The 17524-nt window shown below is 45.7% G+C and overlaps 1 protein-coding gene across 5 annotated transcripts in view; it reads left to right on the forward strand.

The window, feature by feature from the left end:
* PROX1 (prospero homeobox 1) overlaps positions 1-6211 on the forward strand; it is a 48282-nt gene extending 42071 nt beyond the window's left edge. For 4 of the 5 annotated variants that reach the window (XM_084787597.1, XM_084787598.1, XM_084787599.1 and 1 more), the window contains one exon: positions 5156-6211. In XM_084787597.1, the coding sequence (XP_084643723.1) occupies positions 5156-5344 (189 nt within the window). In that variant the 3' untranslated portion in view covers positions 5345-6211. The remainder of the gene's footprint in view (positions 1-5155) is intronic. The other variant, XM_084787601.1, reaches the window with a different exon arrangement.
* Positions 6212-17524: the final 11313 nt, after the last annotated feature.

Raw genomic sequence — 17524 nt, forward strand, 5'->3', positions numbered from 1 at the left:
ACCCTTGTCTCCTTCACATTGTCTCCTTGCAGTCAGCATTTTATTGCCCTTTTATAGTATTAAAAAAAAAGTGGAGAAGAAAGAAGAAAGAAAACCCACACACAAACTAATTCACCAAGATGCAAGGCCAGGCACTCCTTTCCTCACCCCTCAGCCACTCCTGCCATCCTTACACAAGCCTTCCATTTTTATGTTGAAATTTGAGGGGGGGAATTAGCTTAAAAGATAAAGTGTCAAAACCATCTTCCTTGCTAAGGCTTTAATCTGTTCATGGGCTGGGTCGCCCTTGGGTGGTGGTTCTTGGGGAGGGCCAGGGAGGGAGGCAATGCTTGGCTGGTTTTCTACCCATTTCGGTAAAGATGCTTCCATTGGTGAGCTGAGGCCAGTGGTCCAGTCTTTGAAGGGACAGGGATCAAGGGTGGAGCAATGTCCACGGGGACCTGAGCAAAGGGCAGGGTTATGGTCCCCCACAAGAGCCCAATGAATGAGCTGATGGATGCTTCAGAGGTGTATAAAATCAGCTTCTCTGTCTCCAGAAAGTAGGAGCGACTGTCTTCTTTTTAACCTTTGTAATCCCCCTCTATGCTCTGTGACATTCATTCAGCTGCCAAGAGCGTTTGGCAAGGTTTGGGCCAGCGAGCACACTTCCAGTGACCGCTAACCTTGGTATGTCCTGACACTTATGATGAGTGTCTGCAGGACACAGAAGGCAGGCAGCCTGCTATGTCAGGCTTTCATTATGGACTGCGGAGACTAGGGACAGAGTTTAATAAAACAAATCATCCTTGAAGGTAAAGCAACTGGGAAGAGGAGGAGGAAGACAGGAGGGGGATGTTTTTGCCACTCAATCCTATGAGAGAGAGAGAGAGAGAGTCAGAAAGAGACAGAGAGAGAGGTTGAGAGAGAGAGAGAGAGAGAGAGAGAGAGAGAGAGAGAGAGAGAGAGAGAGAGAAGCCAAACAGCCACCCAGCCACCCCACTGCATGTGTGCTGCCCAGCTGTGGACTAAGCAGATGTGAACTCTTTCTTCCATCCTCCTGAAGTCCTCAAGGCAGTGGCTCGCTCTGATCGATGAGCAGGAGCAAATAATTGGGATGGAATTGGTAGATGCTCGTGGTCATCTCCCCCCCAGAGTGGCCAGTGTATTGAAATACCTCATCACCAGTCTATTTTCTAAATGTCAAGGCAAGACCATTTGGGGTGAGGCTCCTGGGCCGGGATGCCTTTTTATCAGAGCAAAGTTTCCACTCTCCTGAAGAACTTGCAGCCAAGCGGCTCCCACAATAGCCTCTCGGTTCTGCCAACGACTTTGGAAGCCTTTTGTTTTTCCCTGTGGCATGTCCAGAGGCCTGGCCTCCCCTCTCCCCCGCCCCCAGCAGCCTGCATTGTCTTGCATTCCAGTGACTTGATTGACTGTTGCACCTGATGCTGAGGAGAGAGACTCGAGGGTTCATTGTAGAGATTGTTGGGTTCTATTAAAAGCAACCCAGATAAGGGATTACTTGTCACTAAGGGCTTTTCTGCAGATGTTTATTAGTGATTGGAAACCCATTAGGTGTGAGGAAGTGCACAAAATATGAGCAATATCATGTTCCTAATCCTGAGCCCCGATGGCCCCCCAAATATCAGGATGATGTTACCTTGCACTGGTAAACGAAGGTGGAGAAAGGTTCATAAGAGAGCGCGGAGGCTCCCTGCTTCCGTGGGCGAGATCTCTACCTGTGGGTGGAATCCCTGGCACTGTCTCAGAAGAGCAGTTGTCACCCCACACTACTTCTGGAGCCACCAACAACAGATGAGCTGCTCCAGTGTCAGCAGATCCCCAAGAAGCCTGCGCCCCACACAGCCTTCTCTGTGCACACTGCCCAGAGCGAGCTATAAATTTGCAAGCGACTTCATTGTGCACAAAGGAGACACCGTTGTTCCAATAGCCAGACCAGCAGCCAGTGATTCTCTTAACCCATTTCTATTTACATTAACGTCACGGGCTCCTTGGAAATGGATTTCCTCAGGTATAGATACATAGCTTGTCAGGAATTTGTTGCCTTATGTGAGATAACCTGCCTTTATGAGAGCTTTAAAGCCTGGCTGGGGCGGAGGGGGTGGGGTGGGGGTGGGGAGAGAGTACAGGTCTGTCATCACAGCACCCAGGAAGGTGGAGGCAGGAGGATTACAAATTCAAGGTCATCTTTTTTGACACAATACTGAGTTCAAAGCCAGCCAGAGTTACATGAGACCCTGCCTCAAAAACAAAACAAAAGAAAACAAAACAAAACAAACAAAAACCCCTTAAAATAAATAAGCAGTGGGAAAGCATCCAAGGGAGAGCAGCACATTTTAGCAGAAAGATAATCTTAGTTCACGCACATCCTTATCTCACGATTTCACACATCCAAACCTCATAGTTTTTTCATCTATAAGATGGTAGTTTCTGAGATCCATGTTGCTCAAAATTATATTTTTGTGTGTGTGAATTTGCTTCTTTCTTTTTTGTTTTTGGTAGTGGTACTGAGGCTCAAGATCAGAGCCTCATACAGGCCAGGGAGATAACTATGCCAACCGAACTGCACTCACCCCAAGCCTTCCTTTCCTCAAAGCCTCGAGGGAGAATATCAGTAGACTACAAAGCATTATGGGATGGAGCAGAGAGGGAGGGTCTCTTCATTAATGACAGCAGTGTTTTTGGAACAATTCTAAAAGGCCCGCCACGGAACATGTAGGTGACAGAATAAAGACCTAGGCTCCGCAGCTGGGGATATCCTATGATTTGGACACTGAAACCAGTTGCAAGACGGTGAAAAGCCAAACACAGTACGAAAGCTGTCATGGGGCAGCTACTGCTGCTGACCTCGAGAAATGAATGTTTAAAACAGGACAAGCCCCATTCAGCTAAGGCTCATGGCCTCTGAGAAAGTCAGACTGGGCACAATCCCTGAAGCTTGTCTGTCCTCAGTCAAGTCCCAAGCTACCCTGCCCCCTTCAGAGTGCGCTGTTGTAGAGCTATCTAGACAATCCCGCTCCTGAAAGTTTCCACAAGGCCCTTCTCCCTGCCCCCGGCTGGGGGGTGGGGAAGGGAGCACTTGGAATGGGGGGAGGTTCTGACTTGCCCACTTTTTCTAGAGTTCACACCTGTGTCTCTCAGAGTTCTGAGTGTGCTGTTCAGGGAGCACAGATTTTCACGGAGGTTCTGTTGAGCCAGTGAGAACACGCGGCTTGCACCATGGATCTGTGTTCATGTAGCATTTGGCTGTGTACCTTGTGCCTCAGCCACGTGTCCTTCCTCAGTCAGGCCCATTTGCTGTGACTTGTCATTGGGTGGGAACACCATGCTCCCTCCAGGAAATCCGCATGTGTGCAGGTGTTTCCGTGGGAATCTGTGTGGGTTCTCAGCAGACTAGTGTTTGCCCAGCCAGGGAGAAGGGGGCCCTTGGTGTTGTTCCAGTCAGCTCTGTCCTGACAGGCCAAGGTAAACGTGTTGGAGACAGATTGCTCAATAAGCTCCTCTTCATTTCTGAGACAGGGTCTCGGTGTAGCCCTGGCTGGCCTGGAACTCACAGAGATCCAAGTGCTGGGATTAAAGATGTGGGCTGTTAGCCTGGCTCCTTCCCTCTTCTAGAGTCCATGTTGGAGGCTTTTCTCCCTGCACCACCATCCCCCACACACACAGCCCCCTCCCTGCCACCCTAGGAAGTTTCTAGATTTCCCTAAGAACAAGTGGCTTGCTACTGGACACTGATTGTTTTAGTTCTTTATGTCACCTGCCATCATTAAAGTGTGCGCACATGCGTGCATACATGCCTATGCCTATGCCTGTTGCACCTGGTGAGAGGAGGCGGAGAGGAAGGCGTCTGCTTGTTCATAGGACAACACCCTCCCTGTTTCTGAACTGCAGTGAAGGTCTTTCATGTTATATCTGTGAGGGCATATGTGTCTACACACACACACACACACACATACACACACACACACACACACACACACACACACACTACCTTGCATTTATGTCCTCATACACCTGAAAATGAGCTTAGCGTAAAAATAAAATCTCACTAATGCGTACTGGGAAAATCATGACTTTGTGTAATTGTTTTATGAATCCATCGTGCTGATGTGGGCACAGATGGGCCATGCTTTACTGTGAGTTACTTCTAAAGAGTAGTGTTATTCTCACAGTCAGAAGCCACACTATTCAATCAACAAGAGAATACAGAGAGACAGACAGCTCACATACATACTGCTATGGAAGCAAAGGCTTGACAAATAGAAACTCCAGAAAGATTACTTGGGGAATGATAGATAATCTTGGAGTAGAATGACCCTGAGCGACTTCTTTTGATCTCTCCATGACTCCGTTTTCTCGGTGTATAATCGAGGTAATAACATTTTACACAGAGGTCGGAAGGATGGAATGGCTCTCAGCATATAATGTAACATGATGCCCAACACAGTCACCACTCAGGGTTAGGGTTCTGTTTTCCCAGTCATCAGGTACACAGACCACTGTCTAAGGAACACCTCTAGTGCCCAAGCAAAATGTGGTAATTCCGGGTTCACCTTAAGCTTCATATCTCAGGACTTTATGTTGCTATCTTATCCCTTAATAGTTCTGAGTATTTTAATAAACAGTCGGTATATTGAGCATTTAAGGCAACAGTTCTTCAATACATATAGGAAGCAGCTCTTATCGTTTCTTCACTGGAGTTAGGGATTTACGGTGTGTAGAAGCCCAACACGGATTGTTCTGTTCTGAGAACACATTATTTTTCCTGCTGGAAGTCAAAAGGGGAGAGGAATCCAATTCTGAAAGGGGAGTTGGCAACTTCCTTCTAGAATGGGCCTCCTTACCCACGTGAGGATGTGGATCTCCTTTCTCTACTGCAGCATCCACAGCGAGGATGTGGGTCTCGCCCTGGTGTTGGTGGGTCCCGTAGACCCTCCGTGCAAGTCTCTTCTGAAACCCGTGAAGCAGCCATCTCTATCAGCGCTGCTATATATATAACAACTCCACATTAGAGAATAGAGGCCGGCCATTTTTAGAAAATGCAGGTGCCGCCTAAAGCCCTCTTCTGAGAGCGTGGACTTAAGCTCAGTTTCCTTTGAAGAACTGCAGGCTTGAAACTGAAAACTTGATTAACTCCATTGTCTCCTTGTACCAGCAGGTTCCAGAGAGATTCCTGGAAGTCGCGCAGATCACGTTACGGGAGTTTTTCAATGCCATCATCGCAGGCAAAGATGTTGACCCTTCGTGGAAGAAGGCGATATACAAGGTCATCTGCAAGCTGGATAGTGAGGTCCCTGAGATTTTCAAATCCCCAAACTGCCTACAGGAACTCCTTCACGAGTAGAGGTCGCGGCGCTCTTTTGAATGTGTGAATAGAAGAAGTCCCCCCTTGGGTGCCCAGCTTCTCTGTGTCTAGATTTTGATTTCATATACGTGTGGGGGGAGGCATGGGTATGTTGTGATACTGACTGGTGGTCCTTGCGCATCCTCTCTGGGTTCCTTTTATTTTCCCATTACAAGGGGATGGGTATCTTCCCTCTTTGCCTTTACTTTACTTTTGCCCGAGGCCCTTAATATTTGGAGACGGAAGGTAGGGTTGATTTTCAGGAAGAGCGAACGTCAGCCTGTGTAAAGTCTACATGAGCTACACGCTGTGCTCACTCGAGCGCGCAGTGTGAACGGTGGTCAGCAGTGTGGACCCGTGACTACAGCACAGCTCACTCACGTACCCTGTGCTGTGTCTCTTGTTTCTAGGGTTAAGAAGCTCTGGGAAAAACAAAACAAAACAAACAAACAAACCATGGAAAGCACTTCACACATTGGAATACCTTGTTTGATTTGAGCCCGATAAGTCACTTTTTCTCACGTGTTTAAACCAGTGCTGGCAGTAGCTGGGCAGCTCACGTTGCCAAAGCATCCTCCAAGGACAGATTTTCAGAAAGATCATCATCAAGCTTTTTGTAAGAGAAATGGCATTCACCCCCCAACACACCCCAGAATAAATTTTGTACGGAACTGACTCCCCCAGACTAAATTTTGTACAGAACCAACTCTCAAGATGAGTCTGGGAGTCCATGCAGGTCAGCCTGTTGTCTCTGTAAACTTTATAACAGGCTCTTGGTGAGATGTGAGCTCAGAGGTGTCGACGTAGAAAAAGCCCTGCGCTTTGCCATCCTTTCCTATTTATTTTGCTTCAGGTATTAAAAGGCATGTACTTATGTGCTTAGTATTGCTGTTGCTGTTTAACCCTTTTCCTTCTCCTGAAACACTAGTGTCTGGGTACTTTTCTACAGTAAGGAATTAAGAAATCCCCTGACCATGAAATCCTTGCCTACTCTCGGAGCATGCTGACAGCTGCTAGAAGAGCCAACCTTCACTTCCTGTGAGGACCCCCCATCCAGGAATGGCTCATTTGCGTATGGGTATGCAAGGGTGGCACTCTCTCTCTCTCTCTCTTCTCTTTGGGTATAATATCTTAAAGTGACTGATGATGTCTCTTCTACTTCAGAAGTCAATACTGACCAAAACATGAGAAGACTCTAGGTTAGTTTGGGGTAACTCATGAACACATGATTTCAGCATAGTGAGAAAGCTAGCTGCTATTTTACCCATTCTCAAATGGCTCCCCGCAACCCCCTCCCCCGAGTTTTGATGATGTACCATGTCCTATACTTGCATTTAAAATGCTGAATATCATTCATGCTTGTTTTCTTAGCTAGATTTTTTTATGTGCAGGTGCAGTAAGCAGTGCTGTTCACTCTAGTACTGTGGTCCAGGCCCCTATTTCCCCTCACACGATTTGATATACACATTGCAAAAAATAACACAGTAACAGATCTGGTATTTAAAACATAAAGAACAGAAATGCTGTTTTTTTTTCCCCTTAATTTTTTTTTTAAATAAAAATGAGCGTTTGACTTTGGAGGATGCAGGTCAGCCCTTGTGACTGTCTAGCTGGCCAGATCACTGTAATTCAACATCATTTATAAATTCTGCTGATGGGCAGGGATGTAGGAACACAATTATTGTCAGCACAAAGCCTTAAAACCTGCTGACTTTAAGCTAAATAGCACAGCCCTGCAAGGCCCCAGCATCTTCCGGGAGACCAGAAGGCCCTGGCGATATGGATAGAGCATGGCCTGGCCTGGCCAACCCTGTCCTTTCACTACAACGGCGTCTCCTAGTGCTCACGCAACCATGCATTTATAGTTATATAATGCATATATAATTGTTAGACCATGTGTGTTTTTTTTTCTGGCTGTGTTTAAAATAAAAAGCCCAGGTAATCAATCATACCACTGAAATAGTGCTAAACATGAAACAGGGGAATGAGTACAAAGTATGGACTCTTTGGCAGGCTTTCTGTGGAACCCCGGGGCATTGTGGGTCCTGCAAGTGTCCAGCAGGGTCCTGGCTGTTTGGAGTTGCATGCCAACCCAATCTCCCCAATGTAACCTTTGTGCAAGGTCAGAGATGAAGCTGCAGCATAGCCACCTGGGGTAGACAGATCACTAGGATCTTTACAATCTGGGGCAAATAAATACTGATTCTAGACTTATTTGGATTTTTAAAATATTGTTTTCTTCTGCCTTTCTAATTCAAATAGACAAATTTAGCAAAAATTTGTGTTTTCTACTGACTGTCAGTGCACTTAGCTACTAGAATCTCCTCCCAGTGCTCCCCGAGTCTCTCTCACTGTCAGCTCTCTGCTGGAAGCAGGTCTCCGTGGCTTTGCATTGAGGTGGTGGCTCCCAGTGCAGCCACTGGGCCATGTGTCTCCCAGTACAGCGGTAAAGTGACAAAAGCCGTCTTCTCTCAATACTCCTATCAAGCAGTTAGTTTTTAAATAAATAAAAAAAAGAATCAAAAAGGCAAATATTTAAAATAAAATTACCTACTATCTTTCAGATCTTAGTTCAGCTCTCACTAGGTGAAAACCGCTTTGTGCACAGGAGAAGGTTGGCTTTTCCCGGTGGGAGCCTTGGGACCAGCTCTGAGCGCTGTGCTGCAATTCCACATGGCCACTTCTTTTGTGCTAACCCTGTATTATTTTTGCGTATATACTCAAGGTGATAGTCTGTGCCTAGATCTAAAATGCACCAGCACAGGATTTTTTTAAAAAAACCTTCACGATACCAGTTCTTTCCCCACAAGTTCAACTGTTCTCGTGCCTTCTGTGGCTTTGTTTCATCTTTTTTTAAATTTTGTTTCCAACTGTAGCTGCAATAAACACTAATTTTTTTCCTTGGCTGTTTGACATGATGTTGATAGCTATGCATATTTTGCGTCTTTAAAAAAAAAACAAAGCGGGAGAATAACGTTTTTGAAGAAGAGAATTTTTTAGAACAGTTTGATACACCGCAAATTATTTTTTTTCCTCAATTGTTTGAGCAGCATTCAAGTTTTGGAGATTCCTGTAGATGCCAGTTGTTTTGTAACTGTGGTGTAACTCTTGTGTTTTATTAGCCTAATGCGAAGCACTATAGAAGCAATATTTCATACCACGTGCAATGTGCGTGCAGAGGTGTGGGTGTGAACACACAGGCACACACATGTAAAAATACACATATGTATGCGTGTGAAGTGGAAAGCTTACCTTTTCTTATCTAGACTTAAGAACTTATTTTAGGCACTTGTTACGTTTTGTGAAAAGAATGTTCTATTTGCAACTACACAACATTTACTTCTTACTGTCTCTCTGGCTGTTTAATGGAGATGTTTTGCATTAAATGGTAAAAAAAATACGTGGAAGATGTTAGATCTAGTAATTATTTCAGTAAATGCTGACCCCCGCCCCATGTTCCTGAAGTTTGCTTTGTGCCTCTGAGTATTACTTAATTGAAGTGTTTTATGTTTGAAGAATCCTTGTTACTGTGCTAGGAATATGGGTGAGTATCATTTAAAAACATCAAAACAAAAACACTAAAGCGAAGGGGAACTTTTATAAGGAAATGTACATATTTAACCTCATGGCCGTTGTTACGTCAAGACATGAGACTTTAATAAATATCTACAGCCTCACCGCATCTGTTGAATTTCTTAGGGACACTACAGTGACTGTGCAGGCAGTTGAAAGCATTCTCAAAAGTCCTGCTCTCCACTTGCAAAAGATAAGTCTCTCTCAGATGTCAAGGGCAAGGATAGTGGGTCTCTGTAAATCTATGACATTTATTTTCTGTGTACATGAAGACATTTACTGAGAAATCACCCACATCCCCACACAGATGCAGGTTAATATCGGCTACTTAGCTGAAGAGTTGGGGAGCGGGGGAGTTAAACACAAACTGCTCCCCAACAACAACCATAAAGTGATCAGAGTGGTTTACAGATATTCCCCGAAGTGGCGATGTGTGGACAGACGTGAACAATCGCTTTGCTGTGTATATTATAGAGTATTCATTAGTGTGAACAGCACAACCGTTTCCTCCTGGTGTAAACTCTGTGTCTGCAGATTACCGCACTGTTCTCAAAGGCTCCCCTTGGAAAATGCAATGGTTGGTATGCGTCACCATATTGCACTTCTGTGTTATGTGCAAGGAAGCGCAGCCTTGCCTCTGTAGATTTGTTGGTTTTAAACCATCTTTAAAAAACAACAACAACAACAACAAAATACTAAAGCTAAAATGCTCATCTTCAGAGCTGGGATCCAAACTGGCGTTTAATCTTTGCATCCTTTTGAGTGCTCCTCCTAGGACTGTTTGGAAGCATGTGGCCTTTGAGTCTTCTCAGCTGAGCTCTCTCAGATCAGGCACCCCTAATGTGCACACACATGAACAGGCAGGCAAATGGCTGGCCTGCCTGTGTGAAAATGGACTCACTAGATTTTTTTTTAATAACCAATTCCTTTGTATTTGGGGGAATAAAGCATTTTAAAGTTGTATATTGCCACTTCAAATTTAGATTTAGGGAAAATGGTGTGTTTGGAGTTGGTCTCAGCTCACTAGAAGAATCAAAGGTCACAGCTCCCTCCAACGTTGTCCCAGCCATTTCTCATATGTACATAGTATAAACCGTGACAAACACTGCCTTTATATTATTTAGCAATATGTTGTAAATAGCATTATGAAGCTCTTTTTTGTAATAAAGACCCTTTGATTTGAATATAGTACAATAACTGAACTGATAAAGTCAATTTTTGATTTTTTTTTTTTAGTTAGAGGCAATTTCAATTGTGCATTTTTGTTATTGTCTATTGTTCTGAAGACTGCATAATTTATTGGTTTAATTTATCCTAATTTATTTGATGAAGGTGTACAATTTTGTATTACCAAGGATGTACTGTAATATTAATTGATAGGATAAGAACAGTGAGGCTCCCTGTCCATATTCAGAAGAACACTAAAAGGTGCCGGAGACAATTGACTTTAAAGTAAAAAGCAAAACGATTTAGTTTGGCAGCTACTAAATTTTAAAACAAGGGGGGGAAAAGGACAATGTTGTCGTGGGGAGGGCGGGAGGGTTTCCGTTGTGTGTTTTAAGCTTTTCTATACTCTCCGAACTTTGACCGTTTGCTTTGTACCACTAAAGGGTGCAGTAGTCCAACTGCCTTGTGTGCCTTCCATCTTCTCCTAAACTGAATGTATGTGCAGTATATATGCAAGCTTGTGCAAAATAAAATATACATTACAAGCTCATGTCATCTGATTTTTTCTTTTCTGAAAATGCATGACATTTTGTTGTTGGACTTTTAAGGCTGGTCTGGCTATTATCGGTCTGTGGCATTCCGTCCATTACTGCTCTTCCTTACATAACTCAGATAACCCAACATTTCTTCAGGCAAGGCCTGGAAATCCCCTATCTATGTCAGGAGGCTTGCTGTAAAGGCTTGCTTTCTTTGTCAAAGCTCTCACTCTGATTTAACTTACGTAGTTAGTTAGCCTGGGGAGATGCCTGCTGGGTAAAGTGTGTGGGGACCTGGACCCACATAAAGCCAGATGCAGGAGGACGCATCGCTAATCCCAGCGGTCTTAGAGGAAGATGAGGAAGGGTAAAGACGTGAGACCCTGGGGAGCTCGCAAGCCAGCTCGCCTGCGGCAGATAGACCAGCTGGCATGGGACACAAAGACCAGCTAGCCTGGGGTATATAGACAAGCTAGTCTTGAAGTACACAGAGGCAAACAAGATGCAGTCTCAAACCAGGTTAATATAAACAAACAAAAGCAAATACCAAATTCCAGATTGTCTTCTGACGTCTGAGTGTGTGCATACTCCCATACACTCACACATGGCAACACACATGCAAAATTCTTGCAGGTTGTAGAGCATTGAATCCCTTTAAGCTGGCAATTGCTTTGTCAACTAGAAGAGAAAAGATGCTCTTCAGGGTCACATAATAACAAGGTCCTCAGTCATGGGTCTGGTGTTTCCACTCAGAAGAAATGAAAAACTTCAACATCTTCCTAAAATGTTTCTTTAGGGAACCGGTGTGGTGGCACATCCTATAGTCCCTTCACTCAGGGAGGGAGAGGCAGGAGGATCTCAGTGAGTCTGAGGCCAGCCTTGTCTACAAAGCAAGTCCAGACAGCCAAGGCTACATAGAAACCCTATCTGAAATAACAAAAACCAAAAACTAACCAACCAAAACAAAAAGTTCCTTTAGATATTATAGGCAGCGTGTTTCCTCCTGCTGTGTCTAGGGTAAGGCTTTAGAAAATAGTATTTATTACTTTTGTTTGCTAAGAATAGTATTATGTGCTTGTTTGGCTTAGATATGGTTTGAGAATGCTCCGCAAAGTTTCAAGTGCCAGAAAGGTGGTCCCCAGTACGGCAGGAAGAGGAAGAGGAAGAATCTCTGAGAGATGGGGTGTAGTATATTGCAACTAGGTCATGGGCTGGGGGTGGGAAGTCTGCATCACAGCCAGGATTAATGCAGTTCCTTCAGGGTCCTGGTGAGGTCCCCCCCACCCCCCAGAACACGTTGGCTTTGAAAGAGCAAGCTTGGGCGCTGACTCGGTCTTCCTGCCCTCTTCTTCGCCATTGTGTTCCTCCCACACCTTCAAGCTAGCAACTGAAATTCTACATGTATTCATAGAAAATTTATCAACGCATATCTGAGTGGGAAACAGGTAGCCAGAATCAGAGTCAAGGGAACCTATGAAGCCACACACATCTATGCTTATGTGTGGAAACTGATTTTACACAGATGCACAAAACCACACTCACGTATGTGAATGGAAGTGGGGAAAGACTGAGGAGGAAGAACAGAAAGGGAAAGAGGAAAGGCGAAGAAGGCAGGAAGATAGAGCCAGTGTCCATTTCATTCTTGAAATAAGTTGTCCTTATGAAGCCCTGTGGATGATGAATACAGACCAACATAATGAGCGATTTCATATCTTTGATAACCATAAGAATGTGTTTGTCATACATTAGGGTCTATGGAATTTTTTTGTTTCATTGAGATGAGGTTGGCTTTGAACTCACAATCCTAGCTCAGCCTCCCCAGTGCCTGAGAACCCAGATGCACTATGAACAATCACACTTGGAACCACACACTGCAAGCCTGCACAGAGGAAAACAGGAAATAGCCTTAGGAAAAAGGCTGGTGACTATGAAAACTATGGACAGCACAAAACTGTAATTTTCAATTCACTTTGAGAGAAGTCTTGCCTACGTTCACTCAGTTGAACGCTCCAGTGTCCTGGGAGAGCCAGGTGAGCCTTCAGGTCTGCATGGGGTTGTTAGAGTCCTATGCAGTCGGTATGCTGGCTTCTGCCAAAGCACTGCTAGGCGCAGGGAAAAAAATATTTTTTTTAGCAATGTCTTTGTTTTTCATGAGAAATTTTGGTCAAAGAGCAAAATTCTGAAGGTGGCCTCGTGTGACAGGATAGTGGCCACGTGTGACAGGATAGTGACCATGAGTAACCATCTCCCCTTCAGTAAGAGCCAAGCACTGGGTGCTAGTGTTTCCTCACCCTCCCTCTTTCACAGGGATGGGCTTTTTGGAAAAGAATGGGTCAAGAGATGAGTGACTCAGTGCTTCCCTTTCTGTCAGTCTACTCCTGGGACGGGCACGAATGAAAGCCCACTGTCTTCCGGTGAGGTCTAAAGTCTCCTGACTGAGAGGTGAGAGCTAGAGAGACCTCCTCACCGACTTGAGGCCTAGTCTCTGGGTGCTATCCCCACGGCTGCTTCTTGTGCCTTTGCCCAGCCCGGCCTCCAGCCTGCCACCACCGGAAGTGATTTCCTCTCTCCAGTCATGGGCTCCTAAGTCCTGTATAAGACCTTTCAGAAAAAAAAAAAAAGCCGGGCATGGTGGTGCACGCCTTTAATCCCAGCACTCGGGAGGCAGAGGCAGGCGGATCACTGTGAGTTCGAGGCCAGCCTGGTCTACAAAGCGAGTCCAGGACAACCAAGGCTACACAGAGAGACCCTGTCTCAAAAAAAAAAAAAAAAAAAAAAGATCTTTCAGAAGGAGACCCTTTCTCCACTAGTCCGGAACAAAAATCATTAGCACTAAAGAAGTGTGTGTGTGTGCGTGTGTGTGCATGTGCGTGTGTGTGTGTGTGTGTGTGTGTGTGCGCGCGTGTGCGTGTGCCTGTGTGTGTGTGGTGGATTCACACACGTATGTGCAGAGGTCAGAGGTCTGCTTTATTCCCTTGAGTCAGGGTCTCTCACTGAGCCTGGAACACGGCCCTGCAGTCCTACCTCTGGCCAATACTGCTGCATCTGCAGGTGTGTGGTTCTGTGTGCAGTGCCACTGGGGCTTTCCCCCAGGGCACTGGATCAGGAACTCACGTCTTCCTGCTTGGGCAGACAACACTCTCACTCTCTCCAGCCTCAGCATTAGCGACAATCTCAGTCTGAGGGGATTGTTCCCCAGAACTCTGGAGCAATGTTGTGGTATTGACTTCTGGGGCTCCCAGGTCAAAACCTTTTAACAAAATCAGCTTCAGTCTCAAACTGGAGAAGCTAAAACACACTCTGGTGAAGCACTTCTCTATGTAAAACCACGAACATCCTGGGTAGAATAAAAGATCTCGGTGTGAAAATGCATGCATAGGGCTGACAGGATGGCTCAGAGGGTAAAGGTGCTGGCTGCCAACCATGAGGGCCCAAGTTCTACCTCTAAAGCCCACATGGTGGAAGGAAAGAGCTGACTCTCACAGACAGTCCTCAGATCTGCACGTGTACACCACGGGACACACACACATACACACACATACACACACAATAATAAATTGATTAATGTGATCAATTTTACTGTGCACCACAAACTCTGGTGCCCCATATTTGACCATGTCCCCTGCATGGAGAGGCCTGATGGCACTCAGAGGAAGGATAGCAGGCTACCAAGAAGAGACTTGATACCCTGTGAGCATATACAAGGGGAGGAGGTCCCCCTCAGTCACAGTCATAGGGGAGGGGGGGAAGGGGGAAAGTGGGAGGGAGGGAGGAATGGGAGGATAGAAGGGATGGGCTAACCATTGAGATGTAATATGAATAAATTAATACATACATATATATAATTGTACTGTGCACATGAAATTAAATACCTAGGTTGTATGAAACTATCTTTTAAAGCAGGTTTTGTCAACCTGGAAGTGACGGCCCAGCACTCACTGGGTTGCCTAAGAGACCTTTCATGGTGGCTGTGAAAATAAAACTACACAATAGCCTGTGGAGTCTATCAAACCTTCCAAAGAGAGATATGGCCTAGAGGCAGCTCCAGCCTGGCACCCAATTCATGCAAGCCACAGTTAGCACCCCTTCTTTCCCAGCCAGTAGCTTTTGTCATCTTGTCAAGGCAAATTGTGACTCTAAAGCACCCCAACTTCCAGGAGATTTTAAGGGACACAGAGGACTAGGGGACACATAGCCTTTGACCCCTGGAGCGGTTTCCTGAGCTCAGAACTGTTGCTGCCCATGCACGTCCCCCCTGCCCCCCCCCCCCCGCAGTGCGGTTCTGTCCTAGAGAGTAGGGCAGTTTAGAGAGATCAAGGCATCATCACACAGGAAACAGAACACTGTAAGCACCCTTCCCTGGCAGAGGGGAGGGCATTGTTTGCAAAGCCCCCTGCAAGGCTGCTCAGGTGCAGTGAGAGGGTTCAGGAGACCTTTGGCAGCTACCCTGGAAAAAATGCCTGTGTCTTTGCAAATAAATCCTGCAAATGTAGAAGACTGGGTTTTGCCCTGTGTTTGTGCAAACAACACCCTGTGCTTTATGGGGTGCTGGAAACTGCTTGGTGAGAAAGCCTCAGGCACCAGTAACTATCCCAAATCCAATGTTCCTTCTTTCTGATCATTCACAATTGGGAAGTCTTTGGTAACCATTAAAAAAAGAAAAAGGAAGGAGGGAGGGAGGGAGGGAGGGAAGGAAGAAAGAAGGAAAGAAAGATAGAGAAGTCCCCTCTTCATGGCTCAGCAAGTGACACAGTAATTGGACCAAAGCCCCAAAGGTGTGTGTGTGTGTGTGTGTGTGTGTGTGTGTGTGTGTGTGTGTGTGTGTGTGTGTGTGAAGAGGTTTCCAAACCCAGAAAACCCACGAGGAATGCATGGGCTGTCAGTCGAGTGCTCTCTTCCCTCCGCTCAGTTTCGGGCAATCCATGCCATGCGATCACAGCTGCACATGTGAGGTGTCCTGGTCAGCTGGGTGAGCCCCTAAGCAAAAGGGAGAGAACCTATAATATGCCTAAAAGCAAGGAGCGTTAGCTCAGTGTTGTGTCAGTGCTGTAGTGCTTGGCTAGTATACAAGACCCCAGGTTTGATCCCTGGGGAGCATGTACACACACACACACACACACACACACACACACACACACACACATGCACGCACATGCGCATGCGCGCGCGCACGCGCACGCACACATACACACACACACACACACACACGAACGCACGCACGTGCACACACACACACTTAAGAAACTTTGATAGATTCAAGGGTCATAGAAGAAATGATCAAAGTTATCCAAGAAACAAAACAAAAATATCTTTTCATATTCTCCCAAAGCACCTGGTCTCTATTGATTTATGGTTAAGATTATCCAAGTATTCAAAATAACTCATGTTACATCTTCTTCATTTTTATGTGCATAGATAGTCAAGTCTCTTGTAAGGCTCGCGTTCGTGATCATAAAGGAAAAGAAAAAATATCAGAGTCACACTCCAACACATGTAAAGCAAAGAGCGTGCCACAGACAGGTAGTATCCAAGGAAGGCCTGGACTAATTCCCAGGTGAGAACACAGAAAGAAATGACCCCGGAGATCAGTGTGTCTGGTAGAACTGTGGGCTCACTCCAGTGCCACAGGCTGCCACCTCGTCATCTCACAAAATAGACCTTGCCCCCTCTGACCATCAATTTGCCGCATTGCCCAACTCCGAGGCCACCTCTCACTTTTGTCTTCTCGGAACTCAAAGGCTTTGGACAAAGTCAGGGTCAACTAGAGCAAATTCCAGCCTCTCCTTCAATGGGTAGACAAGGAAGAAGAAAGAAATCTGAGGCTGGCAGAGTGCCTGCACAAAGCCCTGGGTTCCAGGCTCAGAAGTGTGTAAAACTGGGCATGGCAGTGCAGATGTATAACGCTTGGGATGAAGAGGTAGGCACATCAGGAGTACAAGGCCAGCCTGGGCCATTTGGGAGCCTGTATCAATCAAAATGAGAAATCTAGAACAGTATGTCAATTAAAGACAAATTGCCCATTCTAATACCAAAGCAAGCCTGGCATTTTCATGCCCTGAAATGGTGACTTCTAACTACAGCCTATTTCTTTATGTCCTACAAGCACATAGTAAGATGCTTGGCTGTGGAGAAATTGGACCCAAAAGCACTGTCTCAAGGAAATGCAATGTGTTTACGAGAGTTCTGACTCACCACAGGGGACAGTGCCGTGGTGAAAGAACATATGAAGTATTCATTTTATTTTATTTTATTTTATTTTATTTTATTTTATCTTCAAGATAGAGTCTCGTATACTCCAGGCTGGCTTCGGACTTGCTAAACAGCTGGGGTTGACCATGAACTCCAAGTGCCTCTCCTCTAACTCCTGGATGCTAGGATGGCAGATGTGCACCACCACTAGTTCATGTCTTTTTAGTAAGAACCTACTACAGGCTTAACAAGATTGAGTGCTTCCCCATCTGAGACTCCATGCTCCAGAGAAAGTATACAAAGGAACATGACTGGAAGACAGGGAATCTGACCACTCACACCCCCACCTTCCCTGACCTCTCACCCTGAAGCCTCAGGAAGGGAAAATCAATGTTCCCCAAAGAGCAGGAGCCCAGCTCTGGGATGGAATTTGACCCACGCAGAGTGTTTGCTGATCCAGGGATGGGATCCGTTCAATGAGCTCATCCTTATCTTGAGAAGAGACTGGGGAGCTCGGACTAACGCAAAGCTGTGTTCTACTCACTGAAAGTTTACCAGCCACTTTTGTCCCCACCACGCACCCAGCCTCACAGAGAACACCATCCCATATCACTCCAAAGACAGTTTCTAAAACACCAACAGATTGGCAGATAGACGCTTAGGGAACGCCAAAATTTATCCCCAAACATCTTCCATTTCCTCTCTGTGGCTCTGT

Source organism: Acomys minous, assembly GCF_964271855.1.
Source record: "Acomys minous genome assembly, chromosome: 1".
Classification (NCBI taxonomy): Eukaryota; Metazoa; Chordata; class Mammalia; order Rodentia; family Muridae; genus Acomys; species Acomys minous.